The 20,020-nt window shown below is 38.1% G+C and overlaps 1 protein-coding gene across 1 annotated transcript in view; it reads left to right on the top strand.

Moving 5' to 3' along the window:
* The window catches only part of TNNC1 (troponin C1, slow skeletal and cardiac type), a 205,451-nt gene that overhangs the window by 152,218 nt on the left and 33,213 nt on the right, over positions 1-20,020 (top strand). The window contains exon 3 of the mRNA XM_044078858.1: positions 5,842-5,988. Within this exon, the coding sequence (XP_043934793.1) occupies positions 5,842-5,988 (147 nt within the window). The remainder of the gene's footprint in view (positions 1-5,841; positions 5,989-20,020) is intronic.

Here is a 20,020-nt window from a genome sequence, read left to right as displayed (position 1 = left end):
ATTGTTCTCTGTAAAAGATGTTGCCCAGTATTTGTTTCCTCTTATACCGGTACTAACCCCATGACTGTGCATATGTTGGAGTGAAAGACAGAATATTTATTTACTCAGATACTTAATGCGGTCCCCATTAGCTGATATTTCCTCCATGCTAGTGGGTTTAACATATTGATATGTTACCATTTATTGTTACCTTCCCGCTCCGAAAGGCGTTGCTGCCTTTTTATTCCGCTGTCTTCTCCTTGTTTGAATTTGCATCTTTCCAATGTGTTGATGCTCTCCCCCTTCCCTTCTTATGCATCGCTCTCAGTAACTTGCTTTATTTGAATTATTTTTTTTCTAAGTGCACTTGCCTCCCCATTTATTAACAGACAATCTCCAAACCTGCGTGTGATGGAATGGGTGACAAGACAGTTATACACACCAGTATAACATGGTCCCCACAACTGATGCCACTTCTTAGATAAGGGACTTAGCATCACAAAATATAACAATATAACAACATTCTTAACATGTTGCTCTTGAAGTCCATCTCATTTCAGTTTATATGTCCATGAAACAGTCTCTGCTTTCATCTCATAATCCTCTGGTTCAGCTTTCTCATTTGCTTTCAGTTTTGAGATCCTTCTGCTGCCTTTTTCAATACTTCCCTGAAACATTCAACTTTCTTTTTTAACCTTTGTTGCTTTGTGAAGAGTGGGAAATATCACGTTTCCTGCCCATCTGTTTTTCCATCATTTGATCTATTTATTTCCCTGCTCTTGTCTTCACTGTCTCTCTTCATCTTCTATCCATATATTCTGTGGTTTGCAAGCTTCTGTAAAAAGTCACTGGCTTCCTTTGGGGTGGTGAAGGACCTAGAAGCTCCTTGCAGGAAAATCCAAAAGGTTTCTGGGTAGACCATTCTGCAACTGATCCCCCTTTCTCTACATAACTTAATAACAAGGACAAAGGCATTGCTTTGCTTTTTTGCCTCCTAGGAGAAGTGCTGATCAATAAACAAATTTTCTCCCCCAGTCTAAGGCTTTTTTTTTTTTTGCCAGGCTTCCAAACCTCTTTAAACACCCTGTCCCTCATCTGATATGTCTGGAATCAAACCGTCACTGCTCTTACTCTCCTGGTTTCCTCATTTCGTGGTCACAATGGTGTTCTATGAATGCGTGTCATTCTTATCTGTGGTATTCTAGTACACTGTACAAATAGCTCCTTCACTGCCTTCACACACTCCCAGCCCTCATATTTCTGGTACTCCGGCTATCTTTTCATTCTTCCTCATGACTCAGTCTTCCAGTTCAATTGCCTTTACCCCCAAGCAGTCTAATCTCACTTCTGCTGCTTTCTCCCTTATTTTCAGTTCTTTATTTCCACAAATTAGTTCTGTAATATATTTGAATCTTCATTCAGCCCTTCCTGCATCTCCAGTCTTTTCTGATTTTGGGCTGAGAGGTTGTCTACCAAAGATCGCTTCATCTGCTTTATCTCCTGTCAGAACCTTCCTAGTATGATTGCATCACCTGGTCTGCTTTCCATTCTCGCCAGCTGGATATTAATTTACAAATTTCTTCTCTCAGTTTGCTTTTTCTTTTTCATTTCAGAACGTGTTCGAGTCCCAACCTGACAAACTGAGTGTCACGGAGTTTAGTGGATCTAGTGACACTTGACATAGTGCCATATTGAAAGTTCTAAGTCTTAAATGGCACACATTTATATATATATATATATATATATATATATATATATATATATATATATGCTTCCATACCTCACAGAGATAAATATGTCATGTTGTTTATTGAAAATTCCAATGGCCATCCAGTCTGAGCAGTTTAGCTGTTTATAATACACCTTGCCCTCAGTTTTGTGCCTTTAATCCATAGACCATAGCTCACTTAAATGCTGGGTAAATCATGTCTAGGCATTCTCCTTCAATAAATGTTCCACATGCAGCATGTTTGTCACTAAATTTTAGCTTAGATTTGGATTTTCTGCATATACACACTGATGTGGACTGTAATGATATGCACTTCATGAAATTTTTCACCAGTCTATTCTAAGGCATTTTCCCACTCATATGCTGTTTTGTTTACCTTTCACAAAATTTCCACAAGTGCTTTCCTACTCATGTGGTGTTTTGCTTACCTATCATGAGTGCTTTGTAATGTAATGTTTTTCTGTCTCATCATTACTCCATTGGATGGTGCTCCCCACACTGAGTGCTGGGGCATCATGGGGTGCAGTACTACCATCCCCAGGGTGCTGCAGTAAAGCAAACAAACAATGAAATAAATTTCATTGTTATTCTTGTACTGCTGCTATGCACTTAAACAGCATGAAAAAGCACGGAAAACAGTCTTGGTGATGTTTCAACATGATGGCACGCAAGTTTGACTTTGAGTCTCAGGGTCAGACTCGTGTGTCACATTACACCACGGGAACTTATTGCAATCTAGACATTTTCCACACACACAGTGCTTGCACACTGTGTCGTGACAGCAGACTCCGGATTCAACAAGTTGTGCATCCTTGTTAGAATCTTATGAACATAATGCATTACACTCTCCTCAGTTTCCTTTTATTAACTTCACTTGTTTATTTCTGCGTGGACTTTTCTTTGCTGAGTGGAATGAGCATTGCTACTCAGATTAAGATGTATGATTTTTTTTTAACTGAAGAAACATTCACCAAAATGGCAATTCAAAAACAGGAAAACTGGAGAATCTGCATTCTAGTAGATCATAATTGTGAGTATGGATCACATGATCATAACCAACCAATAGCTTTTTTTCTGCCCTTTATATAAATTATCATATACTTGTTCAATGCATTCTTATTAATGAGATTATTTGAAGTTATGAGGCATAGTAAGACTTAAATTCATCTGCGTTACCTTTCCAAAAAATGAGAATGTTTTGGCTGTTTGGAAAGATAAATTTGTGTTTATGTCAATGTATTATGTGAAAGTGTAAGTATATTATCGATTTTTGGATGACATTCTTTTCTGGAAGTGCAGCATAGATGAATTTAAGTCTTTTTGCCTTATTTAGAAAGTACTGCATACTATTTGCGGGTTATATAATAAATGGGACGAGAACGTTTTAAGCATTTAGATATTTATTTAAGTAAAACATGCAATTCAAGATGCTTTTCATCTACGATTTATCACAAAAAGACTTATTCTAACTCTTTTTTACATTTTGAGAGTTGACGTCATACACACCAAAAAATTTGTTTTGTAAAGGGTCAGATGGTATAAATTTCAAGACTTATTAGTGATGACTGTTGTTTTATGCTTGAGTTGGACAATTTGATTTCTATGTTTTCCTACAGGGGTTACCCACAAAACTGTTACATAATGTGAAGAATGAGGTTTTAGGAGGTAGAAAAGATAGATTTGCTTCCCCTTCTAAATCCTAATTGGAATAGTAGTGTTATTACAAAGTCAAGGCACCCCCGTCACCAGAGGGGAGCACCTTTTATTGGTTTTACCCTTTACTACTGAGACTTTTAAATATACAAAGATAGTAAAGACATTTGGAATATTTCTTTTGATCATGATATTAAGAACAAGTTGGGTGATTCACCCAATACAGCTTATAGTAAAGGTAGAAATAGTAAGGAAATTCTTGAAGTGAACTCTAGGCTCAATTCCATATGTATGAAAAGGAAATTCATGATAAAATGTGGAAGATGTAACTTTTGTAAATTTGTAAATGACGGGCCATATGTTAGTGTCGAAAGTTTTGAAAGAAGCATTCCATGCCCTAGTCATTATGATTGTGACACACTAGGAGTCGTTTACTTAGCAACATGTTTGTTATGTCTAGCATTTTACACTGAAAAAAAAATGCAAGGAGATTGTGAGACAGAATTACGGAACATTTATATGATATCAAAAAGAAAAAGAAAACAAATGTGTTAAGTAGACACTCAGGTTTGCAAGTCTTTTAAAAAAATTGTATTTTTTGTTATTGGTAAAACTCTTTATAGTGAAAGAGGAGGTGAAATGGAGACGTTATAAGAGTATAAAACAGCTACTGTGGCAGTTGATATTAAATTTTGCTATCTTGCCAGGTATCAGTGACCATGCATCTTTGATTAGTGTGCATAATAACTGGTTTTAGTAAGCCTAAAGAATGTTTGATATACTTACTATCATATTTTAAAAAATTGCTTAAATTGTTGCAGTATGTATTGTTAGTGTGTATTGATGTTTGCAAAAGTTTTTATTATAAATTTATTTATTTTGACATGCAATTTCAACATATTTTCTACCTATTGCTCTAGTCCTTTAAGGCTGAACAAACAATTAAGTTGTGGAGAGATGTGATTGGATATTTCTTACTCATACCTCTCAACCTCTTATTTCAAGAAATCTGGACAAAGCCAGAAGTAATGGGAGGACAAAGGCCCAGAAATAGGGACAATTTTTAAATACTGCTCTTACAAACTTAGAATGTTGATAGAATAATAGGCTTTCCATGTGCACCCTCATCTCTTCACCCAGATAAGTTTGGCTGTCCCACAAACTAGAGACTCTTGGTGACCTTTCTACTTGGCCCTGGGCCAGAAACAATTTGTTGCATGTCCCCCAGTAGCCTCACTTCACCTAGGATGCAAGCTATGGGAGAGTTTACTAGTGCGGCCTTAACCATACTCATAGTGGTGACATGAGCATCTACATCATCCCAGAGACTACCCTTGCCCCACTACTCTGTGTTTGTGCACTTCCTCACTTGTGAAGTATAACCCACATCTTTCTCTGCATCAGCTACCTGATCTCCACCTAGCACTGGCAGATGAACCGGATGGGAACCACAACACCTTTCTGGAGGATGGTTGGGCTACTTATTTCCTTTCCCCTCGCAATATCTTCCATCACTTGAGCCACTATCTAAACTCAGGTAATCTGGTCAGTGATCAGGGATTTATCCCTCTGTGTCTCCGAATCAGAGTATTTTTTATGGTTACTAGAACTGGACACAGTACTTCAGTACTTAAAATGCTGCTTTAACATTGTCTTCTCCTTAAATTAGATCTCCACCTATGTACCCCAGCATTCTGTTGGCTTTTAGTCATTCCATTTAGGGAGTGATTATGACACTAAGACCCTCTTTCCTAGTTTGTGATCCTTGCACCCTCCTTCCAGGTATACATGTTTTCCCTGATTTACCATCCCTAAACGTTACATTAAATTCTAGCCACCATTGCATAGCCCCCCTAAAAGCGATACAAGGCTTTAGTTCCACCAGATTGATTACAATGCATTAGCTTTAAATTTTGTCCTTACAAATTAAAAGAAGATAGTGGATTACATCTTTTTTCATTCCTTATTCAAGGAGCACTGATTGTATACAGTTCATCCAATTTTGTTCTCTTATGGTGAAATAACATCACATTTTGCTGTACTACTCTAATGGCTACAGATGGTCTGGGAATAAAAATGCTGAGCTAATCAACAGATTTCCTGCATTAATGCACTTAAGAAAGACATGCCAATTCATGGGGATAAGAAGCTGAGTGATAAAAGCTGTTTTATAACACTGATGTATGATGTAATCGAATCACAGGGCCTGTGCGGAACCAAAATAAACTGTAAACTCTCACCTAGCCATTCAAGTTTCAGAGGATTGTTCTCAGAATTTTAATGTTCGAGCTGCTTAATTATGCAGGGAAGATGAGTTTAAGGAAACCTTTTGCATCAGCAGATTTTTCTCAAAATCTGACACCTTTGTCTTCATTGTTTTAAATAGTTATATCTGTCTTTTCACTGAATGTTAAAAGAACAACGAAAGCTTTTCATGCAGTTACAACACCCTAATCTTGGTCCCTGTTATGAATTTGCAGAATTCCGTGCCGCCTTCGATATTTTTGTTCAAGATGCAGAAGATGGCTGCATCAGTACCAAAGAGCTGGGGAAGGTGATGAGGATGTTAGGACAGAATCCCACCCCTGAAGAGCTGCAGGAAATGATTGATGAAGTGGATGAAGATGGTAAGTCAGGCTGCAGTTATTTTTTTCCAAACTAAACTGAATGTTTCTGTATGGGAAATGGCCTCTGAATGCATGCTATTTATTACAAGACAGAACAGTTGGATTCTGTTAATACAGTAATGGCAGTTTCTGTTTTTTACTATATTCCTTTCTCTATTAACATTGTCACAAAATGAAAATAAATTGGAAAAAGTAAACCAGACCAGACTCTTTCATTTCCTCTTGTACTTTAACACATACTGTCCCACGAATTGATGATAGGACCAGTTCCTCCTTCCCAGGTTGGAAAAGTTTTTTATTCAAGGATGTTTTTAGTGCCAAAGAAAGAAAATGCTTATAGATCAAATCTAGATCTTTCTTTCCTAAACCTGTTTGTGATAGTGCCCAAGTTCAAAATGATGTCACTTCACTACCTGTTACCTCCTCCTCCTCCTTATTCAGGTTTCCTGGTAACACCAGGTTTAAATATGCTTATCATCGCATGCTTATTCATCCAGACTTCAGGCATTTCTTAAGATTTTGTGTATCTAGATCACATTGTTATCAGTTCTCTGCCTTACCTTTTGGACTATCCACTGCATCAACAATGTTCACTAAGTGCCTGGTTTCAGTTATAGCTGATTGCAGGCTACAGGGTATCCACATTTTCCATATTTAGATGACTTGCTTGTCTTTGCAGAGTCTTTTTCAAAGTATCAGGACTCACTTGGGTGAGAGATCTCATACACAAGTTGAGATTCCAAGAGAACATTCAAAAAACTTTTTTGACTCCTTCACACAGGATTGTGTTTCTAGGGTGTCAGACAAATCAGTTCAAAGAACTTTTCTTCCACAGGAAAACAAAAAATCTATATCTAGGACTATCTCTAAGGTTTTCCACTCAGACTTTGGTCAGTGCGAGGGAATACCTCAGGACTTTGGGTTTCGGGGCATCTATGATCTCATGATACCCCTGGCAAGACTTCACATGAGAAAGATACAATGGCATTTGAAGTCTATTTCATCCCAGCACCACCATCATTTGTCTTTTCAAATCTCAGCACTAGGGTTTATCAGAAAAGAAATAATTTGATGGAGACAGAAAATTTCCCTAAATCCAGATCTCCCCTTCTCTCTCCCTGCTCCAAAGCAGTCAGTTACCACAAACACCTCAGACTTTGCTTGGGGAGCAGCTTCAGGAGGGATAAAAGTGCAAGGTGTATGGGACACAAGAGCCATACACAAACACATAAATGCTTGCCCTGATCAAGGGACTCAACTCCCTGAATCATCTTTGGTCTCCTGGTTCTCTTCAAGTTGTTACAGACAAAACCACAGTCATAGTACATCAACAAGCAAGAAGGAACCAGATTGTACACCCTTTCCAGACTAGCCACGTTAGCTTGGGATATAGCTTCACAACATAGTCTCATTCTGTAAGCTTTCTATATCCCATCAAATAAAAACTGTGTGGCAGTCAAGCTGAGCAGGACAAGGGCAGACCCTCATGAATGGAAACCAGATTGGGGGGCCTTCCAAGAGTTGATCCATCTGTGGGGAGTTGCATAAGTAGACTTATTTACCTTCTCTCTGAACAATCAGATGGCAAGATTCTGATCTAGGATTCCATGCAAGAAGGCCTGGAAGACAGATGCTTTCTCCTTTTCTTGGACAGGAATGTTCCTAAAGCTTTTCCACCCTTTCCATTTATATCCGGGGTACTTAGAAAGGTTCAGAAAGAATCCCTCAAGATCATTGTGGTGACTCCCTTCTGGCCCTGGCAACAGCAACAGTGGTTCTCTCTTTTTTTTTTTTGAAATGGCCAGGGGCAATTGCCACAAGCTTCCTCACAGAATGGATCTAGTCACATAAGATCAGGGAAGATCAGGGATGTTTGATACACCCTGACCCTAATCAACTTCAACTTACTTTTTGAATGATAGAGTCTGAATTCCCTTTAGGCACCTGTTTGCTGAGGATATGCAGCAGGTAGTAATGCAGGAAAGAAAGCCTGTTACTAGAAAATCATATATTAGCAAATGGAAAAGGTTTTCTAGTTGGTTCCAACAACATAACCAGCACCCATTCAGGGATAGTTGTTCTCTGGTTTTACAATACCTGTGTGAGTTACTATCCAATGGCCTTTCTAACTGGGTCCCATTCACATTGTCGAACTTTTACAAGTTTGAACGTCATATGGTCAAAACCATATGTTCGAACTTGTAAAACCTGGAACGTTTCAATGGAGATCTGCGCAAGGGAAGCTTTCCCTTTCCTGCAATGTAGTGCAATCTCAGAGTTGCTATATTTAAGTAGCATGGGATGTGGGGGTGCAAGGGGGCTTGCCCCCTCCTTACATCCTGCAGGTAATTTTTTTCTGTGTTTTTTTTAATTACGTTTTCAAACTTTTAAAGTTCAAACATATGATGTCAACCATATGGTGTTCGAACTTTTAAAAGTTTGACAACGTGATACATACCTTTTCTAACTCCTCTGTCAAGGTTCATTTATTGGCCATTTCAGAATGTCTGCCCGTAGATCCTCCTCTTTCAATGCAGTCTCATGTCAAAATGGTTTTAAAAGGGGTTTTGCATGAGAGGCCTCCAAGAAAACTGGTGGTCCCTCCTTAGGACCTTAATTTTGTGTTAGAAAAGCTAACACTTGCATATTTTGAACCAGCTAATCTGGCTGACTTGAAGTTCTTAATTTGTAAAACTGTGTTAGTGATTGCTGTGACCTCTGCAAGAAGAGTATCTGAGCTGCAACCTTATTTCATTTCCACAGAGACATGGTTTCTTTGAGAACTAATCTTTCTTTTATGCCTAAAGTGGCAACTGAGTTTACTTTAAGCCAAACTTGGGCAGACTAATGGTTTGCTTGCATGGAAGGTGCCCTGAAACTTTGGAAACTGGTGAAGCTGTTATGTCTTATGCAGGATATTGCCCATATAGCTGGGGCTACTTAGATTCACTATGTAAGACTGTAATGTGATCACTTGACAAATGCTTCAGTGATCACAACCAGTCGAAGCACATCAGTAACATTCTCTGTCGTGGTGCAGATGAAAGGTAGTTTCTTTGATAGTGGATTCTAATACTAGGTAACAGTCTACAGGTTGTGTCTCTTGTTAACTGATTATCCTGTGATCCTGTTTATAGTGGTTCATTGTCTTGTCTTTTTGTATGTGTGTTTGTGTGCTTGGATGCACATAGGCGCTCAGTGTGCATGTATATTCATGTGCATGCCTGTGAATACAAGGGTGTGTGTGTGTGTGTTTGTGTGTGTGTGTGTGTGTGTGTGTGTGTGTGTGCATGTGTGTGTGTGTGTGTGTGTGTGTGTGTGTGTGTGTGTGTGTGTGTGTGTGTGTGTGTGTGTGTGTGTGTGTGTGCATGTCTGTGAGTGTGTGTTGATGTGGCACTTTTTAATATCTGTGGACATTAGGTACACCCCTTTGCTTAGCCCATTTCAGCATTTGATTCCTATTAATCTGTCTGCTTATTGATTGCCCTCCACATGCTAACTCACTGTGATAGATTAGCTAGTGATAGTAATGCTGACAGTAACTAACAGATCTCTGCTCACTGCCTTGGCTAAGTGCCAGCTCCCTTTCAGCAAGGGATTTTAAGTTCTTTGGAAGGCTTTGTCTGAAAGTGACTGATCACAAGCCCTGAAGAAACAGCTGTTCATATAATTATAAAAACTGGTAACAAACATCAGGTGGAAACTGAATAAGCCATGTTGTAAAGGGCTCTGCTGGTCTCATCTGTCACTACAATATTTTGCTTGCAAGACTATATGCATGGCTTGAAGTTATGTGTTAGTTGATGATTAAACGGATTTCATGGCGGCACAAGAAACCTCCAGATGACTAGACATTGTTGACAGAACTGCACAATGTGAATGTCTGCAATGATTTCATTCATTTTATTTGGGATAGATAAGCTCAGATAAATGCCATTTTCAGTGGAGTCCTACATGAATGTTAAACATTTTTTCCCAGAATCTTACAAGCTTTTAAATGATATTCCTCACTTCCGCTACTGCTCTCCAGTTAGTCACTAAAATTATATTTGCCAAGGGGTGGTAGACCTGCTTGTTCATCTTTAACAATGATAAAGTCATCATCATGAAATATGTTCTTTTTATTGAATTTGCTGTGTCTGTACATTAATGTCTCCTTCAAGGGGTCTTTTTTATGACAACGTTGGCTAATCCTGCAATGGTTATCTGCTCTGAACTGAACTACTGGAGTCCCTTGTCCAGTTAATTGTCACATCTTGTTACAGTCAGTGTATTTCCACAAAACCACATAACTATTGAACTTTTTCAAAATACTTAAGAATTAAATCATCAGGTCAGGCATCTCATTCAAAATGATACTGTTCACATATTCACCTCCCATAAGTATTTTTATTTATTTGCTAAACTGGATTAGTGGACCATCCCAGGTCATAAGGGCACCAGTAAAGACTTACATGCACAGATAATTTAGAGTAACTACTAAGCAACATACTTAGCAGGTGTCAGGAAATAAATTCATAGATTGTTACTAGGCTAATGACCCAGTGGGGGGTGGGGTGGGGAGACGGCGTCTTTCTAAGCCTAGCCAAGTTTCCCCCCAGAAAAAAATGATGTCCTTTATCCAAATAGGACATTGATGTCACGTATAAGCAACATCTGTACATAAGGGACATGGATCTCAGTCCCGGCTTAAATTTTCTATTCCCCATGCAGTGGTCTAGGTTGCGCTTAAATTGGGTAATAGAAGAACATAGGAGGGGCAGTCTCTGGAACACATATCTGTTAGTATGTTCTGTTTAAGTCAGAGACAAATTCATGTCCCTAGACCTTGTATTTCTGATACTGTTTGACTTATAAATATGCAGGAGATTCATAAGTGTGGGGGTTGTGGATACCTTGTAAGCCAGGCATAGATCACCCCTCAGCAGTCTATAGGAGATTGAGTAGAGGGTAAAGGCTTTAAGGCACTCTGTTTAAGGCAAGTTTGTTACATCTTGTTTTCTTTTTGTAAGGAACCTATGAGGTTGTTCTAGTTGTTACATATGCCTGGTCAGGTACATACTGAAGGGAGCATTGTACTGTATGATTGAATTGATAAAGGGCAGAGTACAGTGAAATAATGACCTCTTTGGATCTAGATACCATGTCATCACTTATAAGTTGTGCAACATAAATATATTTCTTCACCACTGTGGCCATGTGGTGGTCATAGGTAAGGCTACTGTCTACGTGCGTACCCAGATCCCTGACCACTGGGTCGACTCTTAGGGCATATTATCAACATTGTAATTAGCCATGATGGCTAATGTACAATTATGCATTTCTTAGCATTGAGTTTAAGACCATGGCTTTGGCACCATTTGTTAGTAAGAGGTAGGCCTTCTTGAAGAATGCTAGTGTCTACAGGGGAGTCAATGAGTATGCACAGCTTGCAATCATCTGCAAATTTAGTCAGCCATACACCTTTAGCATTTGCTTCCACTTCACAGAAATAGATTTCAAAAAGGGGCATGCCTGGTACTAAACCCCAGGGGACTCTGCTAGTGACAGTCCTCTTGGTGGAGATGGCCTCACCTACTTTGACCTCCTGGGTCCTATCAGTTAGCTAGCTGGCTATCCAAAAGGTGACAAAAGGGTTTATACCTAATTTAGTCAGCTTGTCTATAATGCCTGAGTAGGTTATTGTATCACAGCCTTGGCCAGGTCGAGGTAAACTGTGTGCAATCCTGCCTCATACATTGCTTTGATGACCCTCTCAAAGAAGGCCACCAGATTTAATAGGCATGACTTTCATATAACAAAGCCAAAATGTGATGGGTCCAGCATTTGTAAGTTGCATATATCCTCATTTATCATGTCCGTGATGATTCTTTCCATGACCTTACATATGAGGCTGGTCAGACTTATGGGCCTGTAATTACCTAGATTGATGGTTTGATCTCCTTTGTGCAGAAGAAAGATTGTAGCCGTCTTCCATTCCTTGGGCACAAAACCTGATTGTAGGTTCCCGCTGAAAAGTGATTTGATTGGACCAGAGAGTTCATGTTTCATGCTCTTTAGAATGCATTCTGAGATGTTATCGGGGCCCACTGATGCAGTGTTTTTGGCCTTGGAAAGTGCATTGAATATAATGCTGTCTTTGGCATGTACCTGTCTAGTCACATGTGACAACTGGAACACCCACAGAAATACCTTACTAAAAGGATACAATGCCTAAACAACATGTCCTAGATGGACCGGCTCAAAACCCTGTCACTATACAAGGATTTCTACAGACTGCTAAAAGGTGACCTGTCTCTGGTATACAAGGCACCCTCTGACTCATCAGTAAGTCAAATGGCATCAGAAATACTCAGTCTAGGCATCTAAACCTCTTCTGCAACATCAGCAGAAGTGTTTGGCAGAACAGGTATAACTTGAAAAGGTTACCACTGCTATGGAGCAACTTCCCATCTATAAAAAACAAAGTTCATCCCTGTCCATTTTCAATTGCAACTTAAATCTATGGATGAGAAACAGAAAATTTACCTCAGGACTGCCCCTTGTACTACTAATAGACAGAGGCAGCTAATAAGTACTTTATCCCATGCACAGGGATGTTCTCTTAAATTATCAATGGTACGATCGCATTTATTCTCATTAGGGGCAATATATAATTATCGACCAAGGGCTGGGTAAGGCCAGTCTATAACTAAATAGGTTATTTTGAGCTCAAAATGGATATTGTCTATGCTTAAAATGGCCTCCAAGGCCAGCTAGCCTAGTAATACTTACCTGTGAACCTATAAACTTATAATCTGCAATTTGATTTCCACAGTAAAGCAAAACATAATGTGCAGCCATATTTAATGCAGTACATTGATTTTTTTCCCTTTTGCTGCCCTCAGCATTTTGTCATACTATATGGCATAATTGTTAAATCGGGATAAAGTGCTTTATAGTGGAAAAAATTTCACTATCCTGTCTGAAGTTACTACCTCTAATTGTTGAATTATACCTGGGTAGAAATGGATGAGCTCACCTTCCAAAAGAAGATGCTGAAAAATTAGATTCAGGCTGAAAAGTTAAAAACTCCTTTATTCAGATCAGAAGCTGTTAGGTACAGAAAAGGGAGGCTTAGTTCATACTAGGAAGAAAACAAAACTGGGAAAGTGGATTTCACTCATTCACTCTAGTGGAGCTCAAAAAGTTTGCACTGTAACTTCCACTGCACAGAGCCTACGCCTTTTCACAGAATCAAATTATGTCCTCACATTTCAATCAAATGTTCATAAGGATTATTAAAGAAGTATAAATGGCAAACTCTTCAGCACAAACTATTTTTATAGTGGTAGTATTCTTTAGGTTTTAGGTCTTAAACTGGATGTTATAAGTCACAGTAAACAAAGTAGCTATTACATTTGTAACATTTTATAAACAACTTACAATATCTCAGCAACCACTCAAGTTACATACATACTGTAAGCAACAGTTTATTCATCTACCAGAGAGCTTTCATATAAGGCTAAGGAGTCTGTGTTACTTGGTTGTTGACATATTTAGAAATATGTGAAAATTATAATTATATAAATTAATATCATAAAAACAACAGTTAATATCTATTTACCTGCATTAGACAGAGGTCAAATATTAATGCAGTTGAGTTTGCCATTGTGTAAGCTTTAAGATAATTTTTTTAATACCTTGTACATAGCATGGCTTTGGAATTATTGATACAAATATGAACAAGCAATATCTGATGCCTAGAGGCGTCAGTAGGAGTTTATTGCAGATGCACCTGGAGGCGTCACTCAGATATAATGAGAATATTTGAAGTAAAATGACTTTCTGGGTGGGATTGTGTGTGATGACATTAAAGATGGTGTTTCTTTGATCATCTGAACTTGGTTGAAATTTCTGACACTGGGATTATCCATTTAAGATTACAATAATTTTGAAACTGTACATTCCTTATGTTTTTTGCACTTTCATTTTTTATGTGTTTGTTTATAATATTTTATGTGTATGTTACAGCAATTAAGAACTTGTTATACTTTGTGGCTAAAATACAATCTGTGTTGATTTTGTGTGCTATCCTTAAAAAGGTCCTGGCATGTTATATATTTTTAGTCTTGGTTTGAAATAATGTAATCGATCACATGGTTAAGGAATTGTTTTAAATGAGGACCTGTTGTAACTGTTCGGAAGAAGTCCTGTTTCATGTAAGGGACAAAAGTGTTTAACAGTGAGTTTATTTTATGTGTTTTTCATTAAATTAAGTATGGGGTGGATCAGTTTTGGCTTTGTGGTTATTTTTGATGAGAGTGGTGTTTTTCAGTCCCCTGGAGTATTTTTTATTTGGTTACCAGTGATTGGATGTGAAACTCAATGCAATGTGGCTCCTGTTTTTTTTTATTTAGACCTGCAGAACTGTTCAGTAGTGTGCAATATCCTTACTGCAACACAACTGTACATTGTATTTGTTGCTTGAGTGTGTGGATCTGCTTTAACAAACTTCATTTAGTAAAATGGGATGATTTGTGCTATCTGCAGGTCCACATAACTGACAATGTTGTGGAGACGAAAAGCCTGGCCATTTGACTTGGAGGAAGGTAACTATCTGTAGCATTGCTGATTTGGATTTAAGAAAGCAGTTGGGTAACATGTCCTGTCAGTAGGAAAGGACTGAGCATACTGTAGGAGAGGTCTTCTTCACTAGCCTCTTTCTAGGGGGATAGGCATGGATGAGGAAGTGCTTTTTTTCCCCTAGGTGAAATACAAATATTAGAAAAGAGTTGAAGATGACTTTATGACAGAGGTATTAACAATAAAATGGATAATTTAGAAGCTTTTCTTTGTTTTGAAGATAATGTTTATACCACTGCTGAAACCTGGTTTAAAGATTAAAAATAATATCACAAATTATAGTGTACATCTTTTGTTGTTGCAAATTTGATGGGATAAGTGATGATGCTTCAGTTTTTGTTCAAGAAATCAGCTCTGGAAATTACTCCTACAATAATTAATATCAGTGGCATTGATTAATGCTGTATAAATCTATGTTATACTGCCTACATCCCTACAGTGGATGAGAAGTTCCACCTAAACTCTGGGATATAAAATTCAAGGAAAATAAAATCTTTATGGGAGATTTAAACAACTCAGACATTGACTAGGTAAACTACTCAACATCAAATCAAATAAATATGCTTAAATATTAGTTTTGTTAATCAAAACAGCATGGAGCAATTATTATGAAATCGGTTAAGGCTGGCAATATCTTAGATGTCATACTAACAAACATAGTCCCCGCCCATAGCTATACCCTTGGTAATTAACACAGCTCATGATACCATGATCTTACCCTGAAAGTAAAATTAAACTCATTCATAAATAAGCCTTCATTATGTAGGCTTTACCAGTGGAAACTATGATGCAATAAATGACACATAAAACAGATTGGAACAGCATCCTTGATGATGGAAATAAGTCTTTCAGGATGCCAGAAATGGGTTTTATGATACTATTAACTCCTGCATAAATAAACTGAAAAGGCACACATATACATGTACATGTACATTCAACAATCCCCAAAGGAGGAATCTCAAAACAAATAACAAATAACACCTGAAAAAAGAGGTAGTACTTCACTTCCATACCCCACTATCAGCTCAATTTAGCCTCAAAGGTTGGAAGTCAAAACTGTGAATGTGACGAAAGTGATCTCCCAGCCACATGACATGGCAAATGTACATGCAGAAAAATCTGTGCAAAAGTCTCAAACAAGCAAAAAAATATTTAAAATTATTACAGAGACAAAAAGGAGGGATTCTTTATATAATTACTACCATAAATGCTGATATAAATTTAATTAAGCTCAAGTAATGTGGGTCTAGATAGTGTTGGTGGAAAATCAAGGAAAATCTAGTGCCTGGTCAGTCATATTGAATAAAATGTTACCATGTGGACATATCCCTGACCTATGACAACAGATTACAGTGGTATTAAGTCACAAAGGGGAAGAGTTGCATCAGACCCAAGACAAATTTAAATTCTTTAAAAAGACCATTATTCTATTTCACATCATTGAGAAAGTTATTGTAGATCTTATACAAAATGATACTGAGAACTCAGATCTGTTAGATATGGAACAGCATTAGTTTATTAAGAGAAGATTTTGCCATTTGAATCTTTTGGCTTTTTTTTGAAGCTGTAACAATAGCCTTTGACAAACAGTTGTTTATGTTCACCTTGATAAGGTGCTATTCCACATAAGGGAATAATAGACAAGTTAATAACATTACATGTCAATTCATAATTTTATTTATTTTACATTTGTTGACCGGGATGGTCTGACTGGACGAGGTCCATTTACAGCGGAGGCATGGGGAGAAAAGCTTCAGATTTATTAATATAATGAACAAGAGATAATTATACAGAGTATATAAAATAGTCATAGAACTTTGTATTTGAACTTAAGAGAGCAGTACACAAAGAAAGTCATCATATCCACATTTTTAACAGTAGACTAATACGTTAGTGCTACAAAATTATTCAGGCAGAGATTAATATAACATTACTATATGTAGAGAGAAAACGTTTGTTACTTTCATGTTTTTTTGATGGCCTGTGTAATAGGAAGTAATGAATGACATCTAGGTAGTGCTTATTACTCTTATGTGACACATAGGCATAGCCAGGAGCTAATGAGATGGGCCTTGAGGGAATGCTTGAAGTGTTGGTGTTTGATGCAGCAGTTACTGAGGGAGGGAGATTGTTCCAAATGTTTGCTATACTGTGAGAAAATAGAGCTTTACCTGCCGTGTTATTGGCAGTGGAGATAGAGAGGAGTGATTTGTTGGCAGAACGAACTGATCAGTTTGGTATACAGTTACTTATTAGTTCCTTTAGGGCTGGAGTACTGTCAGATATTTTAGGATGTTATAGGCTATGACTAGTTGGAGATAGGTTACTAACTGTGGGAGTTCAAGCCACTGAAGTTGCCTAAGAGGTATATAATGGTGTGTTCTAAATCAGGAATTTTTTGCAAACTTAGCAATGCTGTTATAGCATGACTCAAGTTTGTCTATATTAGTTTTTTCTAACACAGATAAGAATAGGTGCTGCATACATTAGTGTGGAAAGTAGGTGGGTTTGAGCTAGGGTGACCCGAGCTTGATCTGATAGAAAGTGTTTTTGTCTGTATAGGGACCCCATTTTTTGTGTACCTTTTTAATAGTTTGGGAGATATGGATATCAAAGTGTAACTTGCTATCTATTTCGATGCCAAGCAACTTGGTGTGAAGAGAGGGTGAGATGATAGTTCTATTATTGTAGAGGATGGAGAAGGAGAGTGGAGTGGTTTTTGATTTGTTTGGGGTAAAAAAAGTAGTTTTGTTTTGTTGGGATTTAGTATTAGTTGAATATTGGTGATCTACTTTTCCACTGAGCTGAAGGATTCTTGGGCAAGATGTTGTAGGTTGGTAAGAGTTGAGGCAGAGCAAATCAGGGTGGCATCGTCTGCATACTGTATAAGTGAGGCCTGGAGGGTAGAGGTATGCAGGTTATTGGTAAAGATAGAGAAGAGGAGTGGTCCCAGTATGGAGCCTTGAGGTACACCAGTGGAAGTTGGGAGTAAAGATGATAGGACTCCTTGCCACTGGACAGCTTGTTGACAGTCAGATAGTTTTTAAACCATGCAACAGTGTCAGGGGCAAAGGATAAAGAGGTAAGAGTATCTATTAGTATGGAGTGGGAAACCCTATTGAATGCCTTAGATAGGTCAAGGAATATAGCAGATACAAACCTATTGTTATTTCTATGTTGATTAATCAGATTTGTGAAGGAGAGAAGGGCTGAGGTTGTGCTATGGTGTGGGCGGAAACCATGTTGTGTAATAGAAAAGAGGCTGTTAGAGTCTAAGAAATGCATGACCTGGGAGTGTATGCATTTCTCAAGTATTTTTGATAAAGGGGAAAGAATGGCTGTGGGGCGATAGTTAGAGAAGTCATAGGAATTCCCACCCTTATGAAGGGGTATAATGTATGAGATCTTCCATAGTTGAGGGATACGGGATTCCTGTATGGAGTGGTTGATTATGATTGAGACTGGGTAGGAAAGGGAGTCTGCAGCCAGTTTTAAGAAATGAGCAAGAATGCCATCTGCTGCAAGAGTAGTGGGTTTAAGCTTTGAGATGTATTTTTTATTGTGCAGGTTGGGACAGGTGAGAATGAAAAGGGCGGTAAGTTGTTGGGGGTGTTGGTGAGCATGATTAGTTATTTTTGGACAGTTGAGTGGATAGTAATTTAATGGATTCAGTGAAGTGGTGATTAAATTGGGAGGCTATATCACTATCTGTTTTTGTAGTGGTAGAGGTGGGAGCTGGAGTAGAGGTTTTGCCTGGTTTTAGTAGGGAGTTTATTGGGTGCCAGAACTTTTGGGAGTTATTGGAGTGTTTGTTTTTCATTTCTAGGAAGTAGTTCTGTTTATCGAGCTTTGTTTGTATTTTGACTTGATTCCTAAGGTGTTGATAGTTTTGTTTGGATATGTAAGTGTTATGTTTTTTCCAAGTTTTCCAGGCCTTGTCTCTGGTTTTTAATAGGGCCCTAGTGTACTTGGTAAACCATTGAGCATAGTTTTGCTTGATTCTAACTCTTTGTACTGGGGCAACTGAGTCAAGGATATTAATAAGAGTGTTAAAATAGTCCACTGCTTGGTCTAGGTCAAGGCTGTGTAGTGGTTCCCAGTTACATTTTTTTAATATAGTGTTGAGTTCTAGAGGGTTAACATTGCAGTCATTTATGACTTGTCTATAGAGTGTAGGTTTTGGAATGTTAGTGTGTCTCCATAGGAGGAAGGTAGAAAGATGATCGTTAAGTCCATCTGGTAGATTACCTACTTGGTAATTATTTACCAGGTAGTTAACTAATGTGCAATCTAGTATAGATTCTTTATGGGATTTTTTGTCAACTCTAGTAGGTTGTTGAATGAGTTGGGAGAATCCATACAGGTTTATGTGGTTAGTGGGGTTTTTAGAGTTGTAGGCTAGCCAGTCAATGTTTAGGTCACCTAATAAAATTGTTTCCTTTGGGAGATTATCTTTTAACCATTGTAGAATCTCCTCAATTATTGGATCGTTATTACCTGGAGGGATGTATGTACATAGAATATTGATGCTCTTCTTTTTGTTTACCAGAAGAACAGAGCCTATTATCTCAGAGGTATGAAATTTAGGTAGCGGAGTTAGTAGAGGTTGGAGAGAGATCATATTTTTATATATAATTGCAATGCCCCCACCCTTTTTTCCTGTCCTATCTACCCGAAGGATATTATATCCTGGAGGTAGGATTTCTTCATTTTGTGTGTTAGGTTTTAGCCAGGTTTCTGTTATGGTAAGAATGTCAGTTGAGTAGTGAGTTATGAATGCGTGTAAGTTAGGAAGTTTGTTTGATATACTACAAGGGTTTAGGTTTATGATGAGATGATCTGCAGTGTGTTTGTTTGGAGGTATGGTGTTGTTTGATCCTGGGTTAGGATGGATATCCCCAGAGGTAAAGAGGTATTTGTTTTAGTAAGTATTGGAGCTTGATAGTTTGTAGAATGTCTACGTGGAGTTTACTTGATGTTTTTCTGTTGTAGGATATTGGGAAATGCTTATTACGTATACATGGTATTGTGTTGTCAGTAAATAAAGATGGGGCTATGAGAAAGTTTGTGTGTGAAATAGCTGGTGTGAAGGTATGTGTTGTATGGTATGTAGTGTGTGGTAGGGGTGTTTTTGTGTGTAAGGATGTAATATAGGTTAGGGTTGTGAGGGTTAATAGCAGAGATGGGAGTAAGGCTTGCATAGTTTGGATTTTGTTGTATGTGGATGCAAGTGTTATTGTATAGGTGGTAGTACAAATTAAGGGGTGTGGCTTGGGTTGTTATTGTTGATTGGCTGATGGAAGAGGTCAGGTGATTCGGGTTAGAATAAATGTAGAGGTAGTGGGGGTGGGTGGGAAATGGGGCAGGGTAGAGGAGCGGAGTGAGCCGAGTGAAGCAAAGCGAATGG

The sequence above is a fragment of the Protopterus annectens genome, chromosome 7.part1 (genome assembly GCF_019279795.1).
Source record: "Protopterus annectens isolate FY-2018-M chromosome 7.part1, PAN1.0, whole genome shotgun sequence".
Classification (NCBI taxonomy): Eukaryota; Metazoa; Chordata; order Ceratodontiformes; family Protopteridae; genus Protopterus; species Protopterus annectens.
Note: the sequence above shows the minus strand (reverse complement) of the source record. Positions and strands in the feature narration are given on the sequence as shown.